Source organism: Stegodyphus dumicola, chromosome 2 (genome assembly GCF_044657685.1).
Source record: "Stegodyphus dumicola isolate Sdum_Otavi_A_Nest chromosome 2, ASM4465768v1".
Lineage (NCBI taxonomy): Eukaryota > Metazoa > Arthropoda > Arachnida > Araneae > Eresidae > Stegodyphus > Stegodyphus dumicola.
In genome coordinates, this window is record NC_140769.1 from 59,835,459 (window position 1) to 59,857,610 (window position 22,152).

At 31.7% G+C, this 22,152-nt stretch overlaps 1 protein-coding gene across 4 annotated transcripts in view; it reads left to right on the forward strand.

Moving 5' to 3' along the window:
• The window catches only part of Atg2 (Autophagy-related 2), a 286,485-nt gene that overhangs the window by 36,369 nt on the left and 227,964 nt on the right, over nucleotides 1–22,152 (forward strand). For all 4 annotated transcript variants that reach the window (XR_015039434.1, XM_085810699.1, XM_085810697.1 and 1 more), the window contains exon 4: nucleotides 8,694–8,796. Coding sequence is in view for 3 of the 4 variants with exons in the window: in XM_085810699.1 (XP_085666825.1) it covers nucleotides 8,694–8,796 (103 nt within the window). In the remaining variant the exon portion in view is untranslated. The remainder of the gene's footprint in view (nucleotides 1–8,693; nucleotides 8,797–22,152) is intronic.

Consider the following 22,152-nt stretch of genomic DNA (forward strand, 5'->3'; position numbering starts at 1 on the left):
AAAGTTTGTACCTTCAAGCAGATATCTGAAGTATTTGATAGCGACAAGTATTGCCAACAGCTCTCAGTCATACGTACTGTACTTTTGTTCCGTATCACTCAATTTTCTTGAGAAAAATCCTAATGGTTCCCATGTTTGAGCATTGAGTTGTTGGATGCAAGCACCTATGGCTTTGTCTGATGTGTTGTACATGAGAGCAATTTTCTTTTTTGGGTCTGGGTGGACTAAGTTTGTAGCCTGTGTGAGAAGCTGTTTACATGATTCAAAGGCTGTTTCAGTGTCTATTGACCAATTTAAAGGTGTTTTGTCATTTTTCTTACAATGTCCGAGCATACCATTTAAAGGAAGTTGAACTTCAGCAGCATGATTTAAAAATCTCCTATAGAAATTAAGAATTTCCCAAAAGGTCCAAGTTTATTAACGGTTTTGGGTTTAGGAAAATCTTGGATAACTTTAATTTTTTCTGGTAAAGGAATGATTCCATTTTTGTTGATAATGTGACCTAAAAATTTTATGTGTTCTGCAGCAAATGTGCATTTAGAAAGGTTGACAGTCAAATTATGACTTTTTAATCTCTTAAAAACTTCTTCGATATGAAGTATATGTTCATCAAGGGATGATGAAGCAATCAAAATATCAGCTATATAGACGAAACAAAAATTTAAATCTGACAGAATTTGATCGAGTAATCTTTGCATGGTTTGCGCAGCATTACGTAAACCAAATGTCATGTAGTTAAACTCAAATAATCCGAAAGGAGTAACTATTGCCATTTTTGGTATGTCTTCTTTATTCATGGGTACCTGGTCATATGCCTTCTTGAGGTCTAATGTTGAAAAAACAGTTTTATTGCTCAAATTAGATGTAAAATCATGTAGATGTCTAATTGGATAATTATCTGGAACAGTGATTGAATTTAATTTACGGTAGTCCCCGCAAGGCCGCCAAGACCCATCCGGTTTTTTTAGCATGTAGAGAGGACTATTCCAGGAGCTTTTAGAAGGGCTACAAATGCCTTTTTGCACTAAATAAGTGAATTCTGCTTTTGCGGCAGCCAATTTGTCAGGCGCTAGGCGCCTAGCCTTAGCTGCTACTGGAGAAACTTTAGTTTCGATTACGTGCGTAATTCCAAGAGTATTGTTATCCAAAGGCTGTTTTGAAACATCTGGAAACAGAGAATCATATTTTTAAAGTAAATCATTAAACACACGTAACGGTTGTAAAACTGTAATTTTGGGTACAGTATCCCGTAATATCTTGCCATCTGATTCAACGCTAGTCATGCTGTTAATTAATTTTTTTTGATTTCAAATTAACAAATAATAGCATAATTACTTAAAAATCTGCGCCCAAAATTGATTGCGAAACATTAGCAATAGTAAAAGTCCATGGAAAAATTTGGCGTAGACCTATGTCTAAATTGACTAATTGTTTTCCATATACATCAATTTTGGTACCATTTGCTGCAATTAAATGGAGCAATGATGCTGGTTTACGTCGGTCTTGTGAAGTAGGAAGCAAAACAGACAATTCAGCACCTGTCAACCAAAAAATGTGTTCTTAAAGATTTTTTATATACAAGGAGGAGACAATTATTTTGGTCTACGGCGTTCATCGCCACACATGCTTGGCCGTCTAGTTTTCCGATTTAAAAGTGCAAGGTTTGTTGCATTTAACAGCTTTTTTGCCAAACTTGGTGTGGTACCAACACATGGATGTGTTTTCGGTTTGTTTATTTGTGGGCAAAGATCTAGATCTAGAATTAGAACGAACACGAGAATACAATGTAAAAAGTTTATCTACTTTTTTATTTAAATCAGATATTTGTTTCTGTAAATTATCTAAAGCATCACTTGTATCAGTAGAAGAAGTTACTTTTGATTTCATGAAGTTACTTAATGGACGTTGAGTCAGATGGCAAGATATCACGGGAATATCTGTACCCAAAATTACAGTTTTACAACCGTTACATGTGTTTAATGATTTACTTAAAAAATATGATTCTCTGTTTCAAGATGTTTTAAAACAGCCTTTGGAACAATACTCTTGGAATTACGCACGTAATCAAAACTAAAGTTTCTCCAGTAGCAGGACTTGTGATGTCAGAGATTTTGTCAGCCATAGCTGCACATTTTTTTAAGTTTGATATCAGAAGAGGCTAATATGTCTTGCATCTGGGCTGGAAGGCATTGAAGACACAATGATTTTAGTAATTCATTTCCGACGAGACGTCCCGCCAGTTCTTGCATTTGTCGGAGTAAAACAGATGAGCGTTTATCACCTAAATCAATGTCTCTCAAAAGTTTTTAAAATTTTTGTTCTTCAGAATCAGAAAATACTTCAATTAATCTTTTTTTAAGAGTATCATAAGCATCAATAACTGGAGGAGGATCAATATATCACTTACCTGACTTAAGATGTCAGTCTCGATATGGCCTACCACTATATGGTATTTTGTGATATCGGTAGTTTATGGTAGAAGTCAAGGGTTAAGCTTATCAATTCTAATGAGAATGCACTAGCAAAGTAAAGCACTTCGTTTTTACATAATTTCTGAATAGCTATTCCTACGAATTGAAATAATTCTTGCATTTAAACTTGTATTCCAAATTAAGATTTAACTTGAAATTAATGTAGTAATTACTGAGAGAATTAGATTTTTGAGATGAGATCGCTTGGGGTCTCGTGATATGAAATGGTGAATTGGGATATTGAACCGTGAAAGCACAGTAAATTCTTAAATTAATGTCTTTTTACAAACTTATTGTCTTTATTTATTGGCTTTTTGCAAAATTTTAAAAGATATTAAAATGTTTATGCCTTCAAAATAAAAAATTCTTAGAACTAACATTTGTTAACATTTTTTATGTGTATACTGTATGTTGTCACCAATAAAGTCTGCTTGGCGAGATTTGTGCTGGCGAAATGGAAAAGTACCCTATTTCTTTATAGAGATCCAAGTGAAGAAAGCTTTGTTAGACTTGTGCAGAAAAATGGATTTGATTGTGTCTGAATGTCCAAAATATTTGAATAGTGTGTGTTTGTGTGAGATGAGGGGACAAACTGATTGATTTCAAGGTCATTGCCAAAAGCAAGAAAAGGGGAATCCACAGGATGTTTCTCGTGGTTTGACTAGGGTCATTTGAATATTTGTTAGTTTATAAAGATTGTGAGGTATTGGTTCAGAATATGTATGAATGAATTTGTCATTTCTGTCTGCAGTACTTTTCTGTTAGATGGGTACCAGAATATGTGATCCTGGTGAAATTTTATTTTTATTACATTTAGTTTGCACTAATTAAATTGAAACATATAAAGAAAATAAGAAAAAAGATCAATTTACAGTCAATAATTTTTATCTTTAGCTATAGGCCACTGGCGTTAAATATTCTGATAACCAGCTAAAGGGAAAGAAAATACCAAGTCAGTTAGCATCAAGCCATATCTGCTGATGGAGAAAAGATGCATCCAGAAATTAAGATTAATATGTTTGCTTTAGTGGGTTGCCATTTAGTACCTATTTTTCAGATTCTCCTAGAAATGAAACCGTTCAGGAAACAGGATGCAGGAATGAACAAAGAATATTGTGATAAATATATTTATCATGTCTCTTTCAAAGAGGGAAAAGTCCTTAAAAAATATGGGCATCGCTATAGTGAAGAGTGGCCGTGTTCACTTCCTTCAAAATTTTCGGAAGGTTTTGTCTTGTATTCTGTGTGCAATTGCGATTTTTCAGTTGCTCATGGCAGTTACGATGACCTCAGGTGACATAGGCAGTCTAATAAGTCCCAGTACTTTAGGTCAGGATAACATAGGAAAATTTATTAATGGGTTACATGGGAAAATTTATCTCCATTTTCTTATGTAGTATTTATTTGGCTTAATATCCTTATTTTATTGAATTTCTTCACTACAGTCTGGAGAACACTGAATGTTGCACTAAATATCATTGATTCAGTTAATTACTACTGATTACATTCTTCAGAAGGTGGCATCTCTGAAAGTTTTCACTTTTCATAAATACAGTCAAAAGTCTTTAATCCGGATGTCCATAATCCGGACCTCAAAGCTACAAACTTTCTGCGCATGCGTAAACCCATTGCATATGCGTATATGCATGAGCATAATACGTTTACGCATGCGCGTTCAATGTATAACAGACGGTATAAGCTAAGCTCAAATTATCTAATTATCTGTTTCAGTTAATGTTGCAGATTGCATTGTTCCTTAATCTTCGAATTATTATTCCGGCTTATTATTTTTTGCAGACTGTTAGAGCAATTTTATAAAAGTAAGCGTGAACTTTCGATTATGTCAAAAAGAATTTCCGATTCTGGAGCTGCCAAAGGATCTACAAAGCCAAAGCATGTTTTGATGTCCATCAAACAAAAAGTGGAATTGCTGGAAAAAAATGGATAAAGGCATATCCTTTGTTTCTCTAACCATTCCGAAATCTGTTTATCAATTTCACGCTGCTCTGCTGGGGGGGGGGACGTCGCGGCACGCAAAGAACTGGAAGTTGATCTGCCAGCACTATCCTTATCTTCAGGGCAGATGTTTTTATTTTATTCAGCTTATAATTCCTTACTAAATGTAGTATTTCATGTCGATGTATTCCGTCTTTGATATGATTTAAATAAAATTCCTTGTCATTATAAATATCACGAGTACACATCCAATAGTTTTCTGGTTGCAATTTTCTAATTTCGACTATGCTTAATGTATGCTTTACGCATGCACGCATTGAAAGAAATGTTTAATAAAGTAAACAAATAAATATTAAGCTTTTTTTTTTTTTTTTTTTTTTTTTGTTGTAAATTTTGATACCCTTTAGATCATAATTGCTCTTTATTTCATAAATTACAGTTTCATATTTTTAATTTTATAATTTCTGCATGTCATCTTACCAGATTTAGATTGATGATCTATGATCCGGAAAAACCGATAAGCTGGAATCGCCGAAGTTTCGACGAGTCCGAATTAAAGACTTTTGACTGTAATATACTTGATGATTTTTTGTTTTACATTAATAGTAGTCTTTCTTGAATTTCTCACTGAATGACTAATGTCTGAATGTTCTAAAAGTCTCTCAACTTTAAAAATCAGCTTATTATTTTTGCAGGTTCATCACAATATTTTTATTACTTTTGAAACCTTTTTTTTTTTATTTTTTTTATTTTAGCGTGCACAGTAAAAAACCAGTCACATAAAAGCCAGTCAAGATATTCGTGAAATATTTGGGTGATGTTATAAAAAAATTCTGTTCTATTTACAAATAAAATCTGATACTTTGATTGAATACTATGTCAAAAATTAAGAAAATTGTTTTTAATATATAATAAAAGTGGCCATTAGATTTTTCTGAAAAAGTATTATATTGAAGTAGGTTTCTGACACATGAAATATTTGCTTAAAAAATTGTCTAAAATTTTGTTGAACTAATATTGAATTGTCTGGAAAAGTTCTTAGTCGGGGAGCTCTAGTAGAAAACATATTTTAATGTTATTGAAACAATTTTTTGAGAATGCAGAGTGATGACTTCTCTAACTGTGAATTTTAAATGAAACTTAACTAAATCTCGGAAATGCTAATATAGGCATTTTATATTGAAGGACAGGTGATAAAAAATTTTCAATACATTAATTACATTTGACCCTTTTTATTTCATCAAAGGTAAAAGAACTGCAGAAGTGCACAGAAAGAATTGTGCTGTGATTTGATGAGCATACCAGAATTGCTTTGCTAAATGTCATTCTGTTGATTTTTAGTTCAATTTGGGCCATATTATTATACACTAGACTAAAGATGATAAATTGTAAGCACCAATCAAAGTTTATTCTACATAATTTTTTTACACTTCCTCCCAATAAAAACTTCATGTTTGAATCCTACATAAACTAAAAGAAATTCATTTAACACAGTGTATCAGCATATGCGAATTTGCTTTTGAAATAGTATCATAATGTTCTATTTCTTTAAATGACTGATAATTAGTAATGAAAGATGGATTATTTATGGCAACCCCTAATGCAAAAGATCATGAACCAAGTCTGGTGAGCCAACTGAATAAACATCAGAAGCTGTTATTCATCAAAAGAAAGTTAGGTTTAAGTTTGATGGGACTATGGTAGTGGTTTATTTTGAGCTTTTGCCAGGGAATAAAACAAATGAAATGATGAATTGCAATGTGTATTATAAATGAGTAGCAAAACTAAAATAGAGTTTGCTGCAGAAGTATGCAGGGGTAGAGTAAACTTTAAGGTACCCTTTGTATTATGGCGAAGTTGTTGCTTGATTTATCGCCAAGTTGTTCTTTCATTTATGGTAGCCTGAGTAGTTGAATGTTATGGAAACCCTATTGTGACGTAATCGGGTGCACGATTCTGGGAAATTTTGAATCATGGGATGTTTTGTAAGCGTTTTTGTGGTGTGTGTTGGTTTAATTCTTTAGATGGTAGAATGGCCGAATGTAGTAAGATTAATTTAAAGTTTCTAAAGTTTCTGTACGATTTGGAGTGAAAGGGGAAAAGAGCTTTAATTGACTGGTGTGTAAATGAAGGTTTACTTAGTAGCCATTATAAGTGCATGCCATTATAGTATGTAGGAAGGATATGCATCTAGTCGAATGTAAAAACCGTTTTGATGGAAGTGAATATTTGCTTTTGGTAGTGCTTAAATGTATAGCATGTTTTTTCTTTTTTATGTTATTTTATCGTTCGGTTTAAAATGTATTTTATTGAGATTATGTATTTTTTGTTTGCCTGTATTGTAGAATATGGTGCTCCTTTGACTTTTTAAGTGAAAAATATATTGATGTGTACATGGACAAAGTAAAGGGAGTGTGCAATGCAAGTTTGTGCAATTCTGGGATTTTTTTTTAAAGTGAAAATAGGTCGACATGTACATGGATAAAGTCCAAGGAGTGGGCAGTGCCATTTTTGTGCAATTCGGGGATTTTTTTTTTAAGTGAAAATAAGTCGATGTGTACATGGATACCGAGTTTATGCAATTGTTTGTCTTGTTATTTTGGCTTTGTGTAGCGGCAATTTTTGGCCCAAAAATCCCCGCTTTGCAAGCCAAATTAACGAGTCAAAGAACTGCACAAAATCTGTATCCATGCATCACCAAAAATCGCCAAGTTTCGCCAAGGGGTACATTAAACTATATTTTTACCGTGTGCAGAAATGGTCATATCATAGTATGTTTATGGTGATGAGTTTATGGTTTTGATGATAAGTTCAGTATGACATTTGTATCTGTACTACTTAACTAAAACTAAATCTTTTCCATTATTGAATAAAATTAAAACTCAATTGAAAAGGCTGGTTGTTGGTCTATTGTATGACATGCTATGACACCACTTGGAATTGTGAATTAAATGTAGTTATATAGCACATATTTTTTCTTATCTATTATTATAGTTTGTCGTGGCTAATAATTAGACAGTTAAGTATTATGAACATCAACTTATTTATGAATTTACACACAAAAAGAGATAATAAAGGTGAGATAATTGTTTAGCTACATAGCTTGGGCGAAGCATTCCAAGTCCTAACTCTAGTTAGTTCATTGTGTCACATAACCTGCTAAGAAAAAGGAATATGTATTTGTATTTTGACGAATATCGCATCATATGACCTAGAGCAAATGCTCTTTTTTAAGATTAACTCATGCCAGCTGTTAAAGTTTTACTTTTGCAAAATAAGGTTAATGTAGTTTTAATTTCGCAAACATTGTTAATTTAAAGATATTTTTCAAGAAAAATGTAAAATAATGTGAAAGTAAAGACCAGTCTATTAAATTTCAGTAATAAAAGACGTGGAATTAAAAAAAAAGGTGTAAAGTAATTCCGAATTATGATATAAGGTATTTCTCCCGCTTTCCTAGCGTGGTGTAGTGGCTCTGTACGCTGGGCCGTTGCTCCAGAGGTCCGTGGTTCGATTCCTGGCAAAGGGGATTGCTCGTTTTTAATCTCTCTAGCATTTTCAATTAACCTAATGTCTCTACAGTGACGCCTGGGTGTTGAATGAGGATTCTCCACACCCAGGATTTGGCGATTGGGTCCCCTAAAAACACCAGTCGCCCTTTAAAAAGGGAAGTATATAAGGTATTTCTCCCACTTTCCTGGCATGCCTTTGTGGTGTAGTGGTTCTGCATGCTGGGCTGGTACTTTTGAATGAAAATCCTCTAATTTTTAGGATGTTTTAAAAAAGACTTACTTTAAGATGGCATGCAAATTTTTACAAGAAGAATTTTTAAAAATTTTACTTTGTTTAACCCAAAACTGCAGAATATACAAAAATAAATTACTAGAATTGAATATAAAGAACTGTGTACATTTACTAAGCAAAAAAAGAAGCCAACAACTCCGAGCATAGGTGGCATAGGCTGCTGCCAAAGAGGCCATCTAATTGTAATTACAAGTAACAATTAAATAAAGATTGCTTTAAATTAATATGTTTTAATTTCTATGTGGTACCAAAGATGCTGGAACCAGGCCCACAGTTATTGCACTGTAGATAATGAAAACATGCTGTTTCTCTAAGATATGCTTATGAGTTTCTCATACAAATAATTGCATCTTATTTTGTAATAATTTATTTATCATTTTATTATATATTTTTGATTCAAATTTTCTCTTTCTCTGTTTATTTATGGTATTTGAATAATTGAATGTTATTTTTTTTTTACAGTTCTAGCAAATTTGAAAGTTAAGTTTTATGACTCTGTTTTAAGGATAGAACATGTAGTAGGAAATGGATCTTCTGGTGTTGCATTGGAAATAAAGATTGCAAAGTAAGCTTTTCCACTTGTTATAACGTAATCCTCCACTGAATATGGGCATCTGGAAGCCCTAATTTGGAGTTTGCTTTATTATCAATTTCATATTTTGTAACACTTTAATGAATTTTTGATTAAAATACTCAACGATTTCAAAGCGAGCAAAGGCAACACTCTGCGGAAAAAAACTATTATCTCCAGCACGCCAGACTGTGTATCGGAAATTCTGAAGATGTGCTCTTTTTTAATTATTTTGCTATATTGCTGTTGAATTGAATTTTATGTTTTAAGTGAGAAAAACATGATATTTAATAAATAAAGGTAACATGAAAAACATTAAAAAAATGCCCCTTTGGGCATATAAAATCTGGAAGCTTTCAGATTTGTTTAAATAATATTATTGATTTATGTTATTTGATAGCAAGATTTTTATTTTATTTGTGGGAGAATCAAATCCATGGTGTACTCACCACGAATTCATGCCTGAGCTAAGTAAAGCCTTTATGAAGCTCAGTATTATTTCTTTTACCATAAACACATTCCATCATTCTCACACATATTGTTCCAGTAATTCTCCATATTTATGTCACTTTTAATTGGGGATCACATCCCCAAGTGTGTCGTCACCTTTATACAGATTAAAAGTCCATAATTAAATTTAAGTAAACTTCTCTAATCAGCATAGTAAAAAAGGCTTGTAACTCTGTCTGTCCATTAATCCCATGATCCAATCTAATATTGTTTCTAAACCATGAGATATGCATTATTTGGTATTTCTAATTGATTATTATATTTGGATGTGTTGCAGTTCATCACTTTGCTATTAGCTTCAACTACTGTGAGTTTTTACTAGTCGATTTAGTTTATTACTTTAAGGCCATTCACCATATTTTTTTTTTAATTATGATACAATCGCACCTTACATCTGGAGGCGACGCTGTTATTTTGGCAAAGTCAAGAGTACAAAGTTAAGTTTGTAAATTCACAAAGTTCTTATCAGCAAGTGAATTAAGCACTGCAGTCTTAAAATCTTGAAATCCAGTCTTTAATTCATATATACATTATTTACACAGTCTTTTAGATATGCAGAATGTTAAAACTTGCAATTCTTGGTCATGTGATGTGAACCAGCTAATGGGAAAGTTTTCTGTTTCGTAATTTGCATAAATGGAGAAATAATCTTGAAAATTCAGTTTTAGGATTGAAGTCGCATGTTGCAGGCCGGCAAAATGGAAATGAATGTAAGTAAAGTCACATGGTGTGATTTGTCTAATGGCAACTATTCACGCTCAAACCTTGGTAGTAAAATTGTTGTATGAGTCTGTCATACTCATTCCTTTTTATATTAAGACCAGAGGTAATTTGCATAGATCCGTTTATGCAAATTACCTCCAAATATAAAGCCAAATATAAAGCTGGATGAGGGTTGAACTCATCTCTTAGACAGTTTTATTGGCTTTCAGTACAGTTCTAGGTTCCAAATGGAGATAGAATCTTGGACCTCCTTCCCATAGACAAGTTCTCTTTCGAATTATCCAGATCTGATAATCAATCAGCTCCTAATATTTCTGCTTAATTATAAGACTTCTGGACTATGACCTTAACTTGCTGAATTCTAAAGTAGCTGCCTATGATACTATCCCTTCTCTTACTTCTTCAACTATTCTACTTTAATTGGATGACATTACAAAGATCTAGTATCCAGCTGGAGATGAAAATTGGTATCTCCTGTTTACAGACATGTGCCATTTACAGTCATCAGAACACTACACCAGTTGTGCATAATTTTTGCTTAATTTTGTGATTTTTATAATTTGACGAGAATTAAATAATGGGACTTAGTGTATCCATCACAAACTTTTTAGTTGACTTACTTTCTTCAGTTCTGAAAAAATGTTTTATGTATTTATATTCAAATATAGTGAATGAAGCACTAGAATACAAATATATTGAAGGAAACATGTTTTATGAACGTTTATTTTTTTAAATAAAAAGCTAATCATCCAGGAAGATGAATGGGAAGCTTTTGATTATTTAACAGATCTGCATTCATTAAGTTCTGGCTAATGGAAAATGTTGATATAATGAATCACAGTGCTGTCAGAAAATATGCTAAACTGGTTTAAAATGTTTACTGTGATTGAAAAAGAATTGTGAAGTGAGATTTCAACCTCTATCTTAAAATTTATTCAGCTAAAAAATGGCTGTTTCCATGGTGTCATAATAAGTTTCACTGTATTTAATATCATCATTGACTGTGAAGAAGTCGACGATCGTTTATTATGGAGAAGACACAACTTTTGATGCCAAGGTCTCAGAACTTTGAAAATACTCTACTGCATGCTTTTCCATTACAGGCTTGTGTTTTAATAATTGTTCCAAAATGTGAAGCAAAGATAGATAAATAGCAATTAACTTGTATCCATTACAAAAAATAACCTGCTTAAAGAGAATTAATCAGATTTGCACTAAATCATGATGAACATTTTAACTCTTTGTGACGTTACACTTATCCATTATTAGTATTAAGTCATTCTGTCTGATGACAGCTTTTGTTTGTTGAAAATTCTTTTATGGTAGACTTCTGTGTGGAGTGTCCAATTCTGAATTGTTTCAATAAGATAATGCATACAATGAGGGGGGTGGGGTGGCCTTGTAAGCCACATCTTTTGATAAAGAACTGAGTAAATGTATTTGCATTTGATATGCTATAAGCAGGTTTCTGAGTAATAAATACTAGCAGAGTTTCAAATGTCATACTACATTAATTTCAGATCTGTTAAGCAATATCGTAACAACATGACTTGTAATTTGTAAAACAGTCAGCGGAAAAAAACATATAAGAAGCCACTATGATGTGAAGTAATGCTTTGTATATGATGAGACTGCAAAGAAATTATATATTGTGAATTATTGCTACCAAATCGGATCATAAATTTAGAAAAATACCATTCCCAAATGACAGTTTTAAAAGCAGAAATTGAAGCAAAGCATCCAGAACTGGCCATGCTCTTCTGGCCATGGAACTGGCCGTGAGGTGTCTACTATCATAACAGATTTCAATGAATGTCTGATAAAAACTTATTAAGTACAGCTGAAATTTGCGTCTCACCCTCTCCCATATTTATTACATATGTAACTGTCACATACATGTAACCGTAACTGTAATGTATGTAACCATTAGCATAATATAGAACAATAGATAGCTAGTAGTGTAGAGTAAATGCTGTTTAGTTGATCTTGTAGTTATTATTTGCATTTAACAATAACATATAAATAATAAAATATGGTACAGCTAATAAAAAAAAATTGAAGAACTATGTTGTAATCGCTTGTGAATAAATAACCATGAAGATATCTTCAAGGCTGATATATGAATGGAAGTCATTTACAATAAAATTAAAACTTCTTGTGGTTGGTAAGTACATTGTTTGGCTAAAATATGTATAAATAGACTATAGTCATAAATTAGTCATAAATTAAATATGGATGAATTTAAGCCACCAAACAATCTTGCCTTTGAAACAATACTGTTCAAAGGCAATTTAAGTGAAAATTGGAAAAGTGGAAATAAAATTCAAGATATACATGTTAGCTTCTATTAGTAATACTAAATGGCCTGAAACTAAAGTAGCTATTTTTACTGTATGCTATTGGTGAAGTGGAATTGGGAAGTTAATTCTTTTGACTTAAATGAAGAAAATCATCTGATTCAAGGACACTTTTCTAATGGTTTTAAGTGCTGAATTGGCTTGGGCATTTTTTTTTTTTTTTTAAATGAACAAAAGTAGCATACTAAAAAAAATAGTTTTGGCTAAACCAAGTAATACAAGAAGAAGAAGACCTAGAACTTTGATAGATAGATTCTGTAGAGGAGAATTGTTTAGTCCTTAAAACTAAGAATTGGATGAGTTTGACTGCTAGTAAAAGGGGTTGGAAACATTTAGTAATTTGTTCAAAACGCCTTGACCAGCTGTCATGGATGATAAACAGAGCAGATGAAAGGGTTGCTGGGCATATATTTCTCTCTTGAACACAACAAAAAGGTGAATCATTTGAAGATTTCTAAAGTTCATTAAAGAAATTAAGTAGTTAATGGACAGTTGAGGATTTAAAATGTAATTAATTTGTAATAGAATAGCAAATGAAATTTTAAAGAAAAATCTTGAAGATAGACTATTAAGAGAAGACAATTAGCATTGAAGAAATATATTAAAATGTGTAAAACTGCTGAATCAGCAGAACTGCAGCACTGCTGTCCTTCTTATAATAAGATTTGTTTATGCTGTAAAAAGAAATAACTTTGCTTAAATGTACACTAATAAAAATGTTAACATTGTGCAGAATAATTTGGGACATGAGTCACATAATAGTAATAGTGATTTTAAGATCAGTAGAAAATAAAATTTCATTTTCTTAAAATAGAATAGAATGGATTAAAAAACTAAAAGTAAACATATCTAAATCTTTATTCGTTAAATACTGGTGCCATTGCCTAAATTTAAATCATAAATGCATGCCTAAATTAAAAGTCACTTTAAATGATTACTGTGGTTCTAAAATTAATATACTGTATATTCTGTCTAAAAATGCATATCTATAATTTCAAACTTTATTTTTTAATTTTTAGGCATATTTGCCACATATTGTTCACTCTTTTCTTTACAAAGAAAGCTGAAAGATAACATGTGGGATGCTTTTATCTTTTGAAGTCATTCATTTGAAGATTTTTCCCAGGCTTTTGAACAGTGTTAAGCTGATGGGTGATAAGAGGAGCAATAAATGTGTGTGTGTGTAGGGAAATGTTTGAGGGAATAAATAATTCTGCAAAGAGGATTAGTTGTATTCTGTGCAGCTGTTCACAAGAATGTTATTCTAGGGTTTCAAGAAAATAGGAACATAATTTGAAATAAGAATGTACTTTCGATGGGAATGAATTTGCAGAATTAGGAGTCAGATGTTTTCACTTTCTGTAGTCATTTGAAGTAGTGATTTTGAAGTGAACCTAATAGGCTTTAGTAAATCAATTTTGCTGACATGCAGTTGATGTAATGTTCTGTTTAGTAGCAAATATAACTCCTGCCAAATGAAGTAAACACGGTGCTGGTTTCAAACGCAGTTATTTAATTTATGAAAAAAAATGGAAATTTTGCTGCAGTAAGGATGTTTGTATTGGTGAAAGATCCATACATGAATGGAAGAAAAATGACGTCGCAATAATTAATATACCAAAGAATAAATTTGCTTTAAATAAAAGAGTAATAAAGTGGTCTACCCCAGAAGAAAGTATTGCAAACTTGATCCTAGAAAATCAGCTGAATGGATACATTATAGCAGTGTTTCTTAACCTTTCTAGCGAGTCGCACCCCATTGAATCTGAAAATATATCTCCCGCACCCCATTGAAAATTGGGTTTTAATTTTTTTAGTCTAGAAAAATACATTTTTTGCGAAACTTATTGTTTATAGAAAAACATTGTACATTTTATATAAATACAAAACAATATTATTTTTATTAATGACTAGTCTGTTGTTGTTTTTTCATTATTATACTGGCGAAGCGAGGTTCTTTTTTGAAAGACATACGCGTAAGTCACCACTTACGCGTATTTAAGCGATTTCTCGCTTTAGATTTTATATGCAAAAGCGATGAAAATCCCATTTCGCACAAGCAGGTGGTAGCAAAGGGTAAGAGTAACTGCAGTGCTCCGTTCACCAATTCTGAATAACGTTGTAACTGTGAACACCAGAATTGTTGCAATTCTAATTGTTCGAATTCCATTTGAACATGTCCACTTGCTCGCATTTCAATAAGTTGATCTTTTTTCAGATCACTATCATCCATCAAATTTAAGTCAAATAGAAATGGATCCAGTTTTCATCTCTGAGTTTTGGTAATATTTCCGGTAGAAAAATATCCATTGAATGATTCTCTCAATCGTCTCAAATGTATTACAATGTCGGGTATAATTGTATTCTTTTCATTTTTTGCAATAACAGAATCAAGCAAGGGAAAGTTTGCAAAATTCCCCTTTTCTACTCGACGTATCCAAATTTCTAATTTTGCGATAAATGAAGATAATTTTTCACTAGATATTATTATATTTATACCAAATCCTTGCATTGATAGATTCAATTCATTTAAATGGCTAAATATGTCTGTTATGCAGGCCAGCCTCAGCATTGCATCATAACTCTTAAAATCTTTTACTAAATAACAATTTTGACTAGTCAGTAATTGAATAATTTCCTCACCCAATTCAAAAACTCTGTTAAGCATGCGACCCTTAGATAACCATTGTATTTCGTAATGTAGGAACACGGTATGATCGGCATCGATTTCTTCGCAAAATGCACGAAAAATGCGATGATTAAGCGCTCGCCGTCGGATGTATTTTACTATATTTACTGCTGTAGTTAGATGTTGTTTTAAACTTTCTGGCCCGGTAATTCTCTTTTCATGTGTGAAAAAAATCCTGAATTTTTGCCTAACATTGCTGGGGCTCCATCAGTGCATATTGAGCCAATCACATTCATAGGTAATTGATATTTGGTAAAAAAATCTTTGATGCGATTGAAAATATCAATTCCTCTCGTATTCACCTCCAGTGGTTCACAAAATAGAAATTCTTCTATCACCTCTTTTTCCTTCACATACCTGACAAATACCAAAAGTTGGCTACAATTATCAACATCAGTTGACTCATCCAGTTGCATGCTTATTTTCAGTGGACTGATTTTTATGTCTTCAATTACTTGCATTAAAATATCTTCACTGAGATCTTGTATTCGCGATCCTATAATATCATTCGATAATGGAATCTGTTGGATTTTTTTATGTGCTTCCGAATCTAAAACTGTTTTAGCAATAATTAAAGCAGAAGGTTTAATCAACTCTTCAGCGATCGTGTGAGGTTTCTTTTTTTTTTTTCACATAAATATGCCACTTGATATGACGCTTCTAATAAAGGTTTTTGAATTGCTGGTCCGCACAATTTTAGGATAGTTCCACTGGTATCAAACCGAGCCTTCTTTGACTTCAAGCTGTTCATGCTATGCGCTTTTTCGCCACCATGCACATTGTTGAAATGCTCTAATAACTTTGATGGTTTGAGATTGCTGTTTGAAAATATCTTGGAACACAAGATGCATTGCGGTCGTTGCATGCCATCTTTTTCGGTTGCGCAGGTAAATCAATAACCGGCATACTTATCGTTCCATTGTCGTTTTTTTTTTGACATAGTGGGCTTCACTATAATCGATTTAATTATTTAGAAATAATGTAATATAATAGATATAATGTTCTTACATTTGTAATATCACTGAATTCTATTCGGCTTGAACGGGCAATTAAGAATCTATTAGTCTCAAGAGGTTTCTGAACAAGTCAGAATACACAATACACATGTCGCAGACACAATAGTTGACTCTACCTAACACAGTCGCAGTAGATGCAGATACAAATCTGTGAATCCGTAGATTTCATTGGAGTAGCACATGTTGAACTCAGCTCATGCGCAAGCTGGGATAACGTTCTCCGCTTGTATCGTCGCTTCGTGGCTATCGAGGTTTCTCGAAGGTCACGCTTGTATTCCCACAAAGTTTTTTTTTTTCTTTTCGCCGTCACCTAGCTGCCTGTTTGCGTTCATTTGTAGCGTTCCGTGCCTTTTTGTAGTGTAGTGTATATGCCCATCGGCACCGGCTCTTTCCTGTGTCTTTTGCCGATAAGTGAGCTAAGTGCTACCAATTTTTATGATATTAGGGACACTACTGCAGATTTCAAATCTTTTATTATAAGAAATTTAATGAATGATATTTAATAATTTTTATGGTTAGGTAGAGGGGTGCGGGCACCCCCAGTTAAGAACCACTGCATTATAGCATAAAACAGCGTGCATTTGTTTACCTTAACCCTCTCAGCATTATGGATGGAAAATTCTGCAGAGAAGAGTGGCTTTCATATTCAATACACATGAAAATTTCTGCCATCTTTTAATGTATTTGCTTTCGGGTTGGATGTGTATTGAAAGAAAAGGAATCAAGGTACAAAGTGAGGAAGTCATTTTTTAATTATAATCAAGAAAATACCATTTATTCATGACATTTTGAGGAACTTTGAAATTTTCGAGCAAAACCTGTCATGCTTAGAGGAGTAAAGAGGGTGGGAGGTGGAGGAATGCAAATGAAAGTGAAAACTTTAAAGCAGCTTTGAGTTAGTATAGTCAATTAATGGCATGAAATAATTTAATTCTACAAGGGTAAAACACTGAAGTTTCAAAAAGACTTCCAAAAATATGTTATTGACTTACAAAGGCAAAAAAAATAATTTACTGTAGCATATTGGAAGCATGAATGAAATTTTGGTTATATTTAATATGAAAGAAACAAAAACAATTTTGCATAAAAACACAAGAAAGGATGGATGGACAAAAACATTGTGAAATTGTGGATAAGAAATGTTTGACAAAAGTGTCCTGTTATCTTAAAAAAACCCAGAAAGTCTTTTAGTTCAGAATATGTACAAATCACATCTAACAGATAATATGAAGAAATATTTGAAAGAGTGTAATACAGATATTGCATTTAGTCCAAGAGCATTAATGCCATTAGTTCAGCATTTGATTATAAACCAAAGAAAATTTAAAATGACAGTGGAATGCATTGATGTTAGAAAGGGGGGAAACATTTACTAGAGGCTAAATGTGTCATACCAGTCTAGAAATAGTGTATGAGTGAATAATAAAAAGTTGGAATGAAATTAAATCCAGCATAATTCAAATGTCATTAAAAATATAGTATATCTAACAGTCTAGACAGAATGGAAAATGATTATTTATTTATGGAACAAAGTAATAATGATGGTGAAGATGAAACAGAATTTGATGATGTGCCTGAAGATATAATGGAAGACGGATATGATAAACTTTTCTTGTTAATTTGTTAATGAAAATTTTGAAGTTCATAAAATATGACATTTTTTTTATAAATAAGCAGTATTTAGGTATATATAGAAGTCTAATTTTTGTATGCTTATCTTTTCCTTCCTTTTAAACCTGTCATTTATATATTGGGCGTATAGCGTGAACCCGTAAATTTTTCTCGCCCCCATTAAAAATGCACATTATACATATATATAGAATACTTTGGAAAGAATATACAATACTTTGGAAATGTAAATTCTTATGTGAATCACTTAAAGGTTATAAAATTGAGGTAGAATTTCAAATAGTAGCATGTGCTAAAACTGTCCCAGTTATTTTAGTTACCCTACAAAAAATTAAATTTAGCACAACAGATATGTACAGTAAAACCTGAACCTAATGAAAAAATATCAGAATCTTTAAATGGATATCAAGGCTTATTTAAGGGAACTGGGAACATATCACATTAAATTAAACCAAAAGCTGTTGGTAAAATAGAGCTCTGCAGAAAAGTTCCACTTGGTTTATTAAATCCATTTAAAAAGGAACTGACAAGAGTGGAGAAAGATGGTATTATAAAGAATGTGAATCAGCCTACAAAATTTCGGTATTCACAAATAAGAAAAAAAAAAAAAAAAGGATGGTAGTTTAAGAGTATGTTTATATTTTCCTTAACCAATATACTGAGAGAACATTATTAGACACTAACTTTGAAGAAATTTCATCTTTAATGTCAAATGTAAAAGTATTTAGATGCAAACAAAGCATTTTGTCAAATTAAACACTCAAATTCAAGTTTTGAGTTTACCACATTTAATACTCCATTTGGTAGATATAGTTTTTTGAGGTTGCCTTATGGACTGACTATATGCATTACCAGAATTTTTTTCTGACATTTTTAGCTATATATGATGAGTTCAAATGCTTAAGAATGACTCATTACTTTGGGGGAAAGACCCTCTCCCCCCAAAAAAAAAACATGATTTAAGATTAAAGAAGGTGGTATTGGGAAGAGCCAGAGAAAAGAATGTTAAATTAAATTTAAATTTGGAAAATTGCTTTGAATGAAGTCAAATATTTTGGACATATATTTTCTGAAGATGAAGAAGCCAGATGAAGAGAAAAATAAGGCTATTCTAGACGTAAAACCACCAAAAAATGTTGAGAAATTAGACACTTTCATAAGTATGATTGCCTATGTTTCTAGATTTTTACTAACTTATTAGAGTTGACATCATGTTGAAGAGATTTGTTGAAAAAAAAAAAAAGTTATTTGGAATTGAAATGCAGTACATGAAAAAGCTTTTAGAAGACTAAGAAATGTCTTAGTAAATAAACCTATTTTAAATATTATGGTATGAATATGCCTGTAGTTTTATCTGTAGATGCATCTCAAGACTAGGAGCAGTTTTACTGCAGAATAATTTACTAATGGCATATGCGTTTAAGGCATTAACAGATATGCACAAGAGAATTATGGTCAGATTTGAAAAGGAAACTATCTATTGTATTTGCATGTGAGAAATTTCACTAGTATATATTTGGTAAAATTTTTACAATTAAAAGTGACCATAAGCTATTGGAATCAATTTTCGAGAAGCCGTTAAATAAATGTTGTCTAAGGTTACAAAGAATGCACATGGGATTGCAGCCATATCAATTAGAGATAAAATATAAACCAGGAGAAAAAAAACAGGGTGAAAAAACTTTTTATAACTGTTGCATTATCTTTTTATAACTGATGCATTGATCATTCACTGATAAAGGATATGATTTCTTTGAAGGAGACATAAAAGTGTGTGTTGGAATGGTTGTAGAATGTGTACCAGTGTCTGAAGATAAAATGGAAATTTTTCAACTTTAAAAAAAAAAAAAAAGATGAACAACTACATGTAATAAGAAAATTAATTAACAACTGGATAGCCAAATGCAAAATATATGGTTCCTGAACAAGCAAAACAGTATTTTAACTTCAGAGAGAAACTCTCAGAAGCAAATGGTTTAATACTTAAGAATTCCTATGTTGTTCTTGGAAGTTCAAAAAAAGATATGTTTAGTAGAATTCATTGTCATTTAGGAATAGAAATATATTAGAATAAAGAAAGATAAATATTATGGTGGCCAAGATTCTCAAAAGAAATTAAAGATTCGTTTCTGAATTGACTAACATATTTGATTTTAAAAAAATAATAATAAAGAACCAATGTTGTCATAAGAAAAGCATGCAAAAAATTCCTATATATAAAAGGGGAAAAAAAGGGTTGCTGGTCATCCTGAGATCCAGGTTTAGATTACTCTGGGTATTGGATGTCTGGATTGTGCACTTTGTACTGTATAAATTTCTTTCTTTTATCTTATCACTAATCAGAAATTAAATGATCTTTAATTAATTGCATTTTAAAAATACAAGCATACTGGTTGTAATATATACTAAAAAGAATTGTTTTGAAGGGGTAAGAGTAAGATGGTCCATAGAACCTTCACCTTCTAATTTATGAAAATAGCCCTCAGTTGGAAAAAGTTTGAGAAATGCTGTTCTAAGCAAAAGCTGTGTAAAGCAGGTGTAGCACCTAGTTCACAGAGAACCAGGGCACACAGTAAGGATCATAAATGATATTCAGGACCATTGGAACAAAAATGGATTGTTTTATTTCATAAAAAAATCTTTAAATGAGCTCTCGGATGGAGCTCTGTTCAAGGCTGATGATATGATGGAATTTTTGCTTTTCAAAGAAAAAGGAGATAGTGAACAGATACTTATGAGCTTGAGGATATGCAGTTGATTGTTCTTTTAAGGAGTGATTTTTTTTTTTTTTTTTTTTTACTTTTATCAGTTTTTTTTTGGGGGGGGGATAGTATTTAAAGCACTTTCAAATTTCTGCTTTTTTTTGAATGGAAGTTTTGCATTGTCTAGATTTTTGCAAGATTTAGGGTGTGCTTTGTAAGGGTTATTGTACTCTTTCTTTTTAACCATATATATCTTATATGAATGCATACTCACTGAATACTCTATAGAACAAAAAGTGCTGACATTATTATTATTTCCAGATCATATTTTACAGATGTGTGAAACTTCACATATTCTTTTAGCTTTCTTTACTTTGCACTGGGACAACTTTTACCATAAAATATTTATCCATATGGTCGACCAGTAAATGTATTGTGTTTTGAACTGAAGGTAAGATGAGTGTTATTTGGAAAATACAAAATGAATGTAGCCAAACCTATATGTACCAAATAATGCAAATTTTCCAAATTTATAGTTCCTACTTATAGAAAAATTGAGAACATTATTTCTTTTCATGGTGAAAAGTTTTAAAAAGCTGAGTTCGTTGAAGAAGCTCTGAAATGTTTCACCATTCAAAGAAGCCACTATCTTTCATTATCTCAACATTGGAGGGACAGATTTAAACCATGATTTTTATGCTAATTTATCATGTAAATTTATTAACATAGGATGAAACTGAAAGAAAATGGAAAAGAAATTAAATTATTGCGCATAACAACAACCTTTTATTTCTATTGGGAAATGTGGGTATGCTAATCAGCCTTTTTTATAATTGATCAATCAATTTTTGCACTATTTTGAGAGGCACTTCATTTTTTCCATATCAAATTGTATATAGGGAATTAAATTTTTTATTCTTGGTTGAAATTTTTCCCCCAAATTTCCAATCCAGATTTATATATATATGTAAATTGCTGAAAATGAATATCTGTTTTATCCTGAAGTCAAAAATGCAAAAATCAGTAGGCAGTTTTTTTTTTGCTTGACCTACTGTTGATCATACATGTGATGTCCTGTTCATCTTTTTCCTACAATGCATCCAAATTTTAAACTAAAAAAATTATTCTCTGATGCTATATATATATCAAATCTATTGTTTGGAGATATTTAATTATAAATGCCTGCATAAGAAGAGTTAAAATGCATAAAATATATTTTGGAAAATGGTTTTACATCATTACTGTAAAAATAGCTTTATAATCTTTCTTGACCATCACAGTATAAACATGACACTGAAATTATTTACTACAGGTTGTTTTATTCTTTACATAGCCCCCTGGGGGGAAAAATTTGGTTATGTTATTCACTGGCCTTGGACTCACATCCTGAATCGATCTTAAAAGCTGTATCGACATGCTACAATAAATAAAGAGAACAAAGTTACAGAATATACAAATTGATTGTGTTTTTCATTCAGGGTGGAATATCTCACAGGGAAAAATGTGAAGAAAATAAAACAGATTGTGACAACTATTAGTAGTATTCAGAAATATAAAAAAAAAAAAAAAAAAAAAAATAATAGCAGAATATAACAAAACATCTAAGTAGCGAAAAATTCATAATTTCTTCATTATTTTTTTTATGTACGGTTTATTATTATTATTATTTATTTAATTAATTAATTTTACTTCCATTCTGCTTTACCTGTATTATAGTTTAGTAA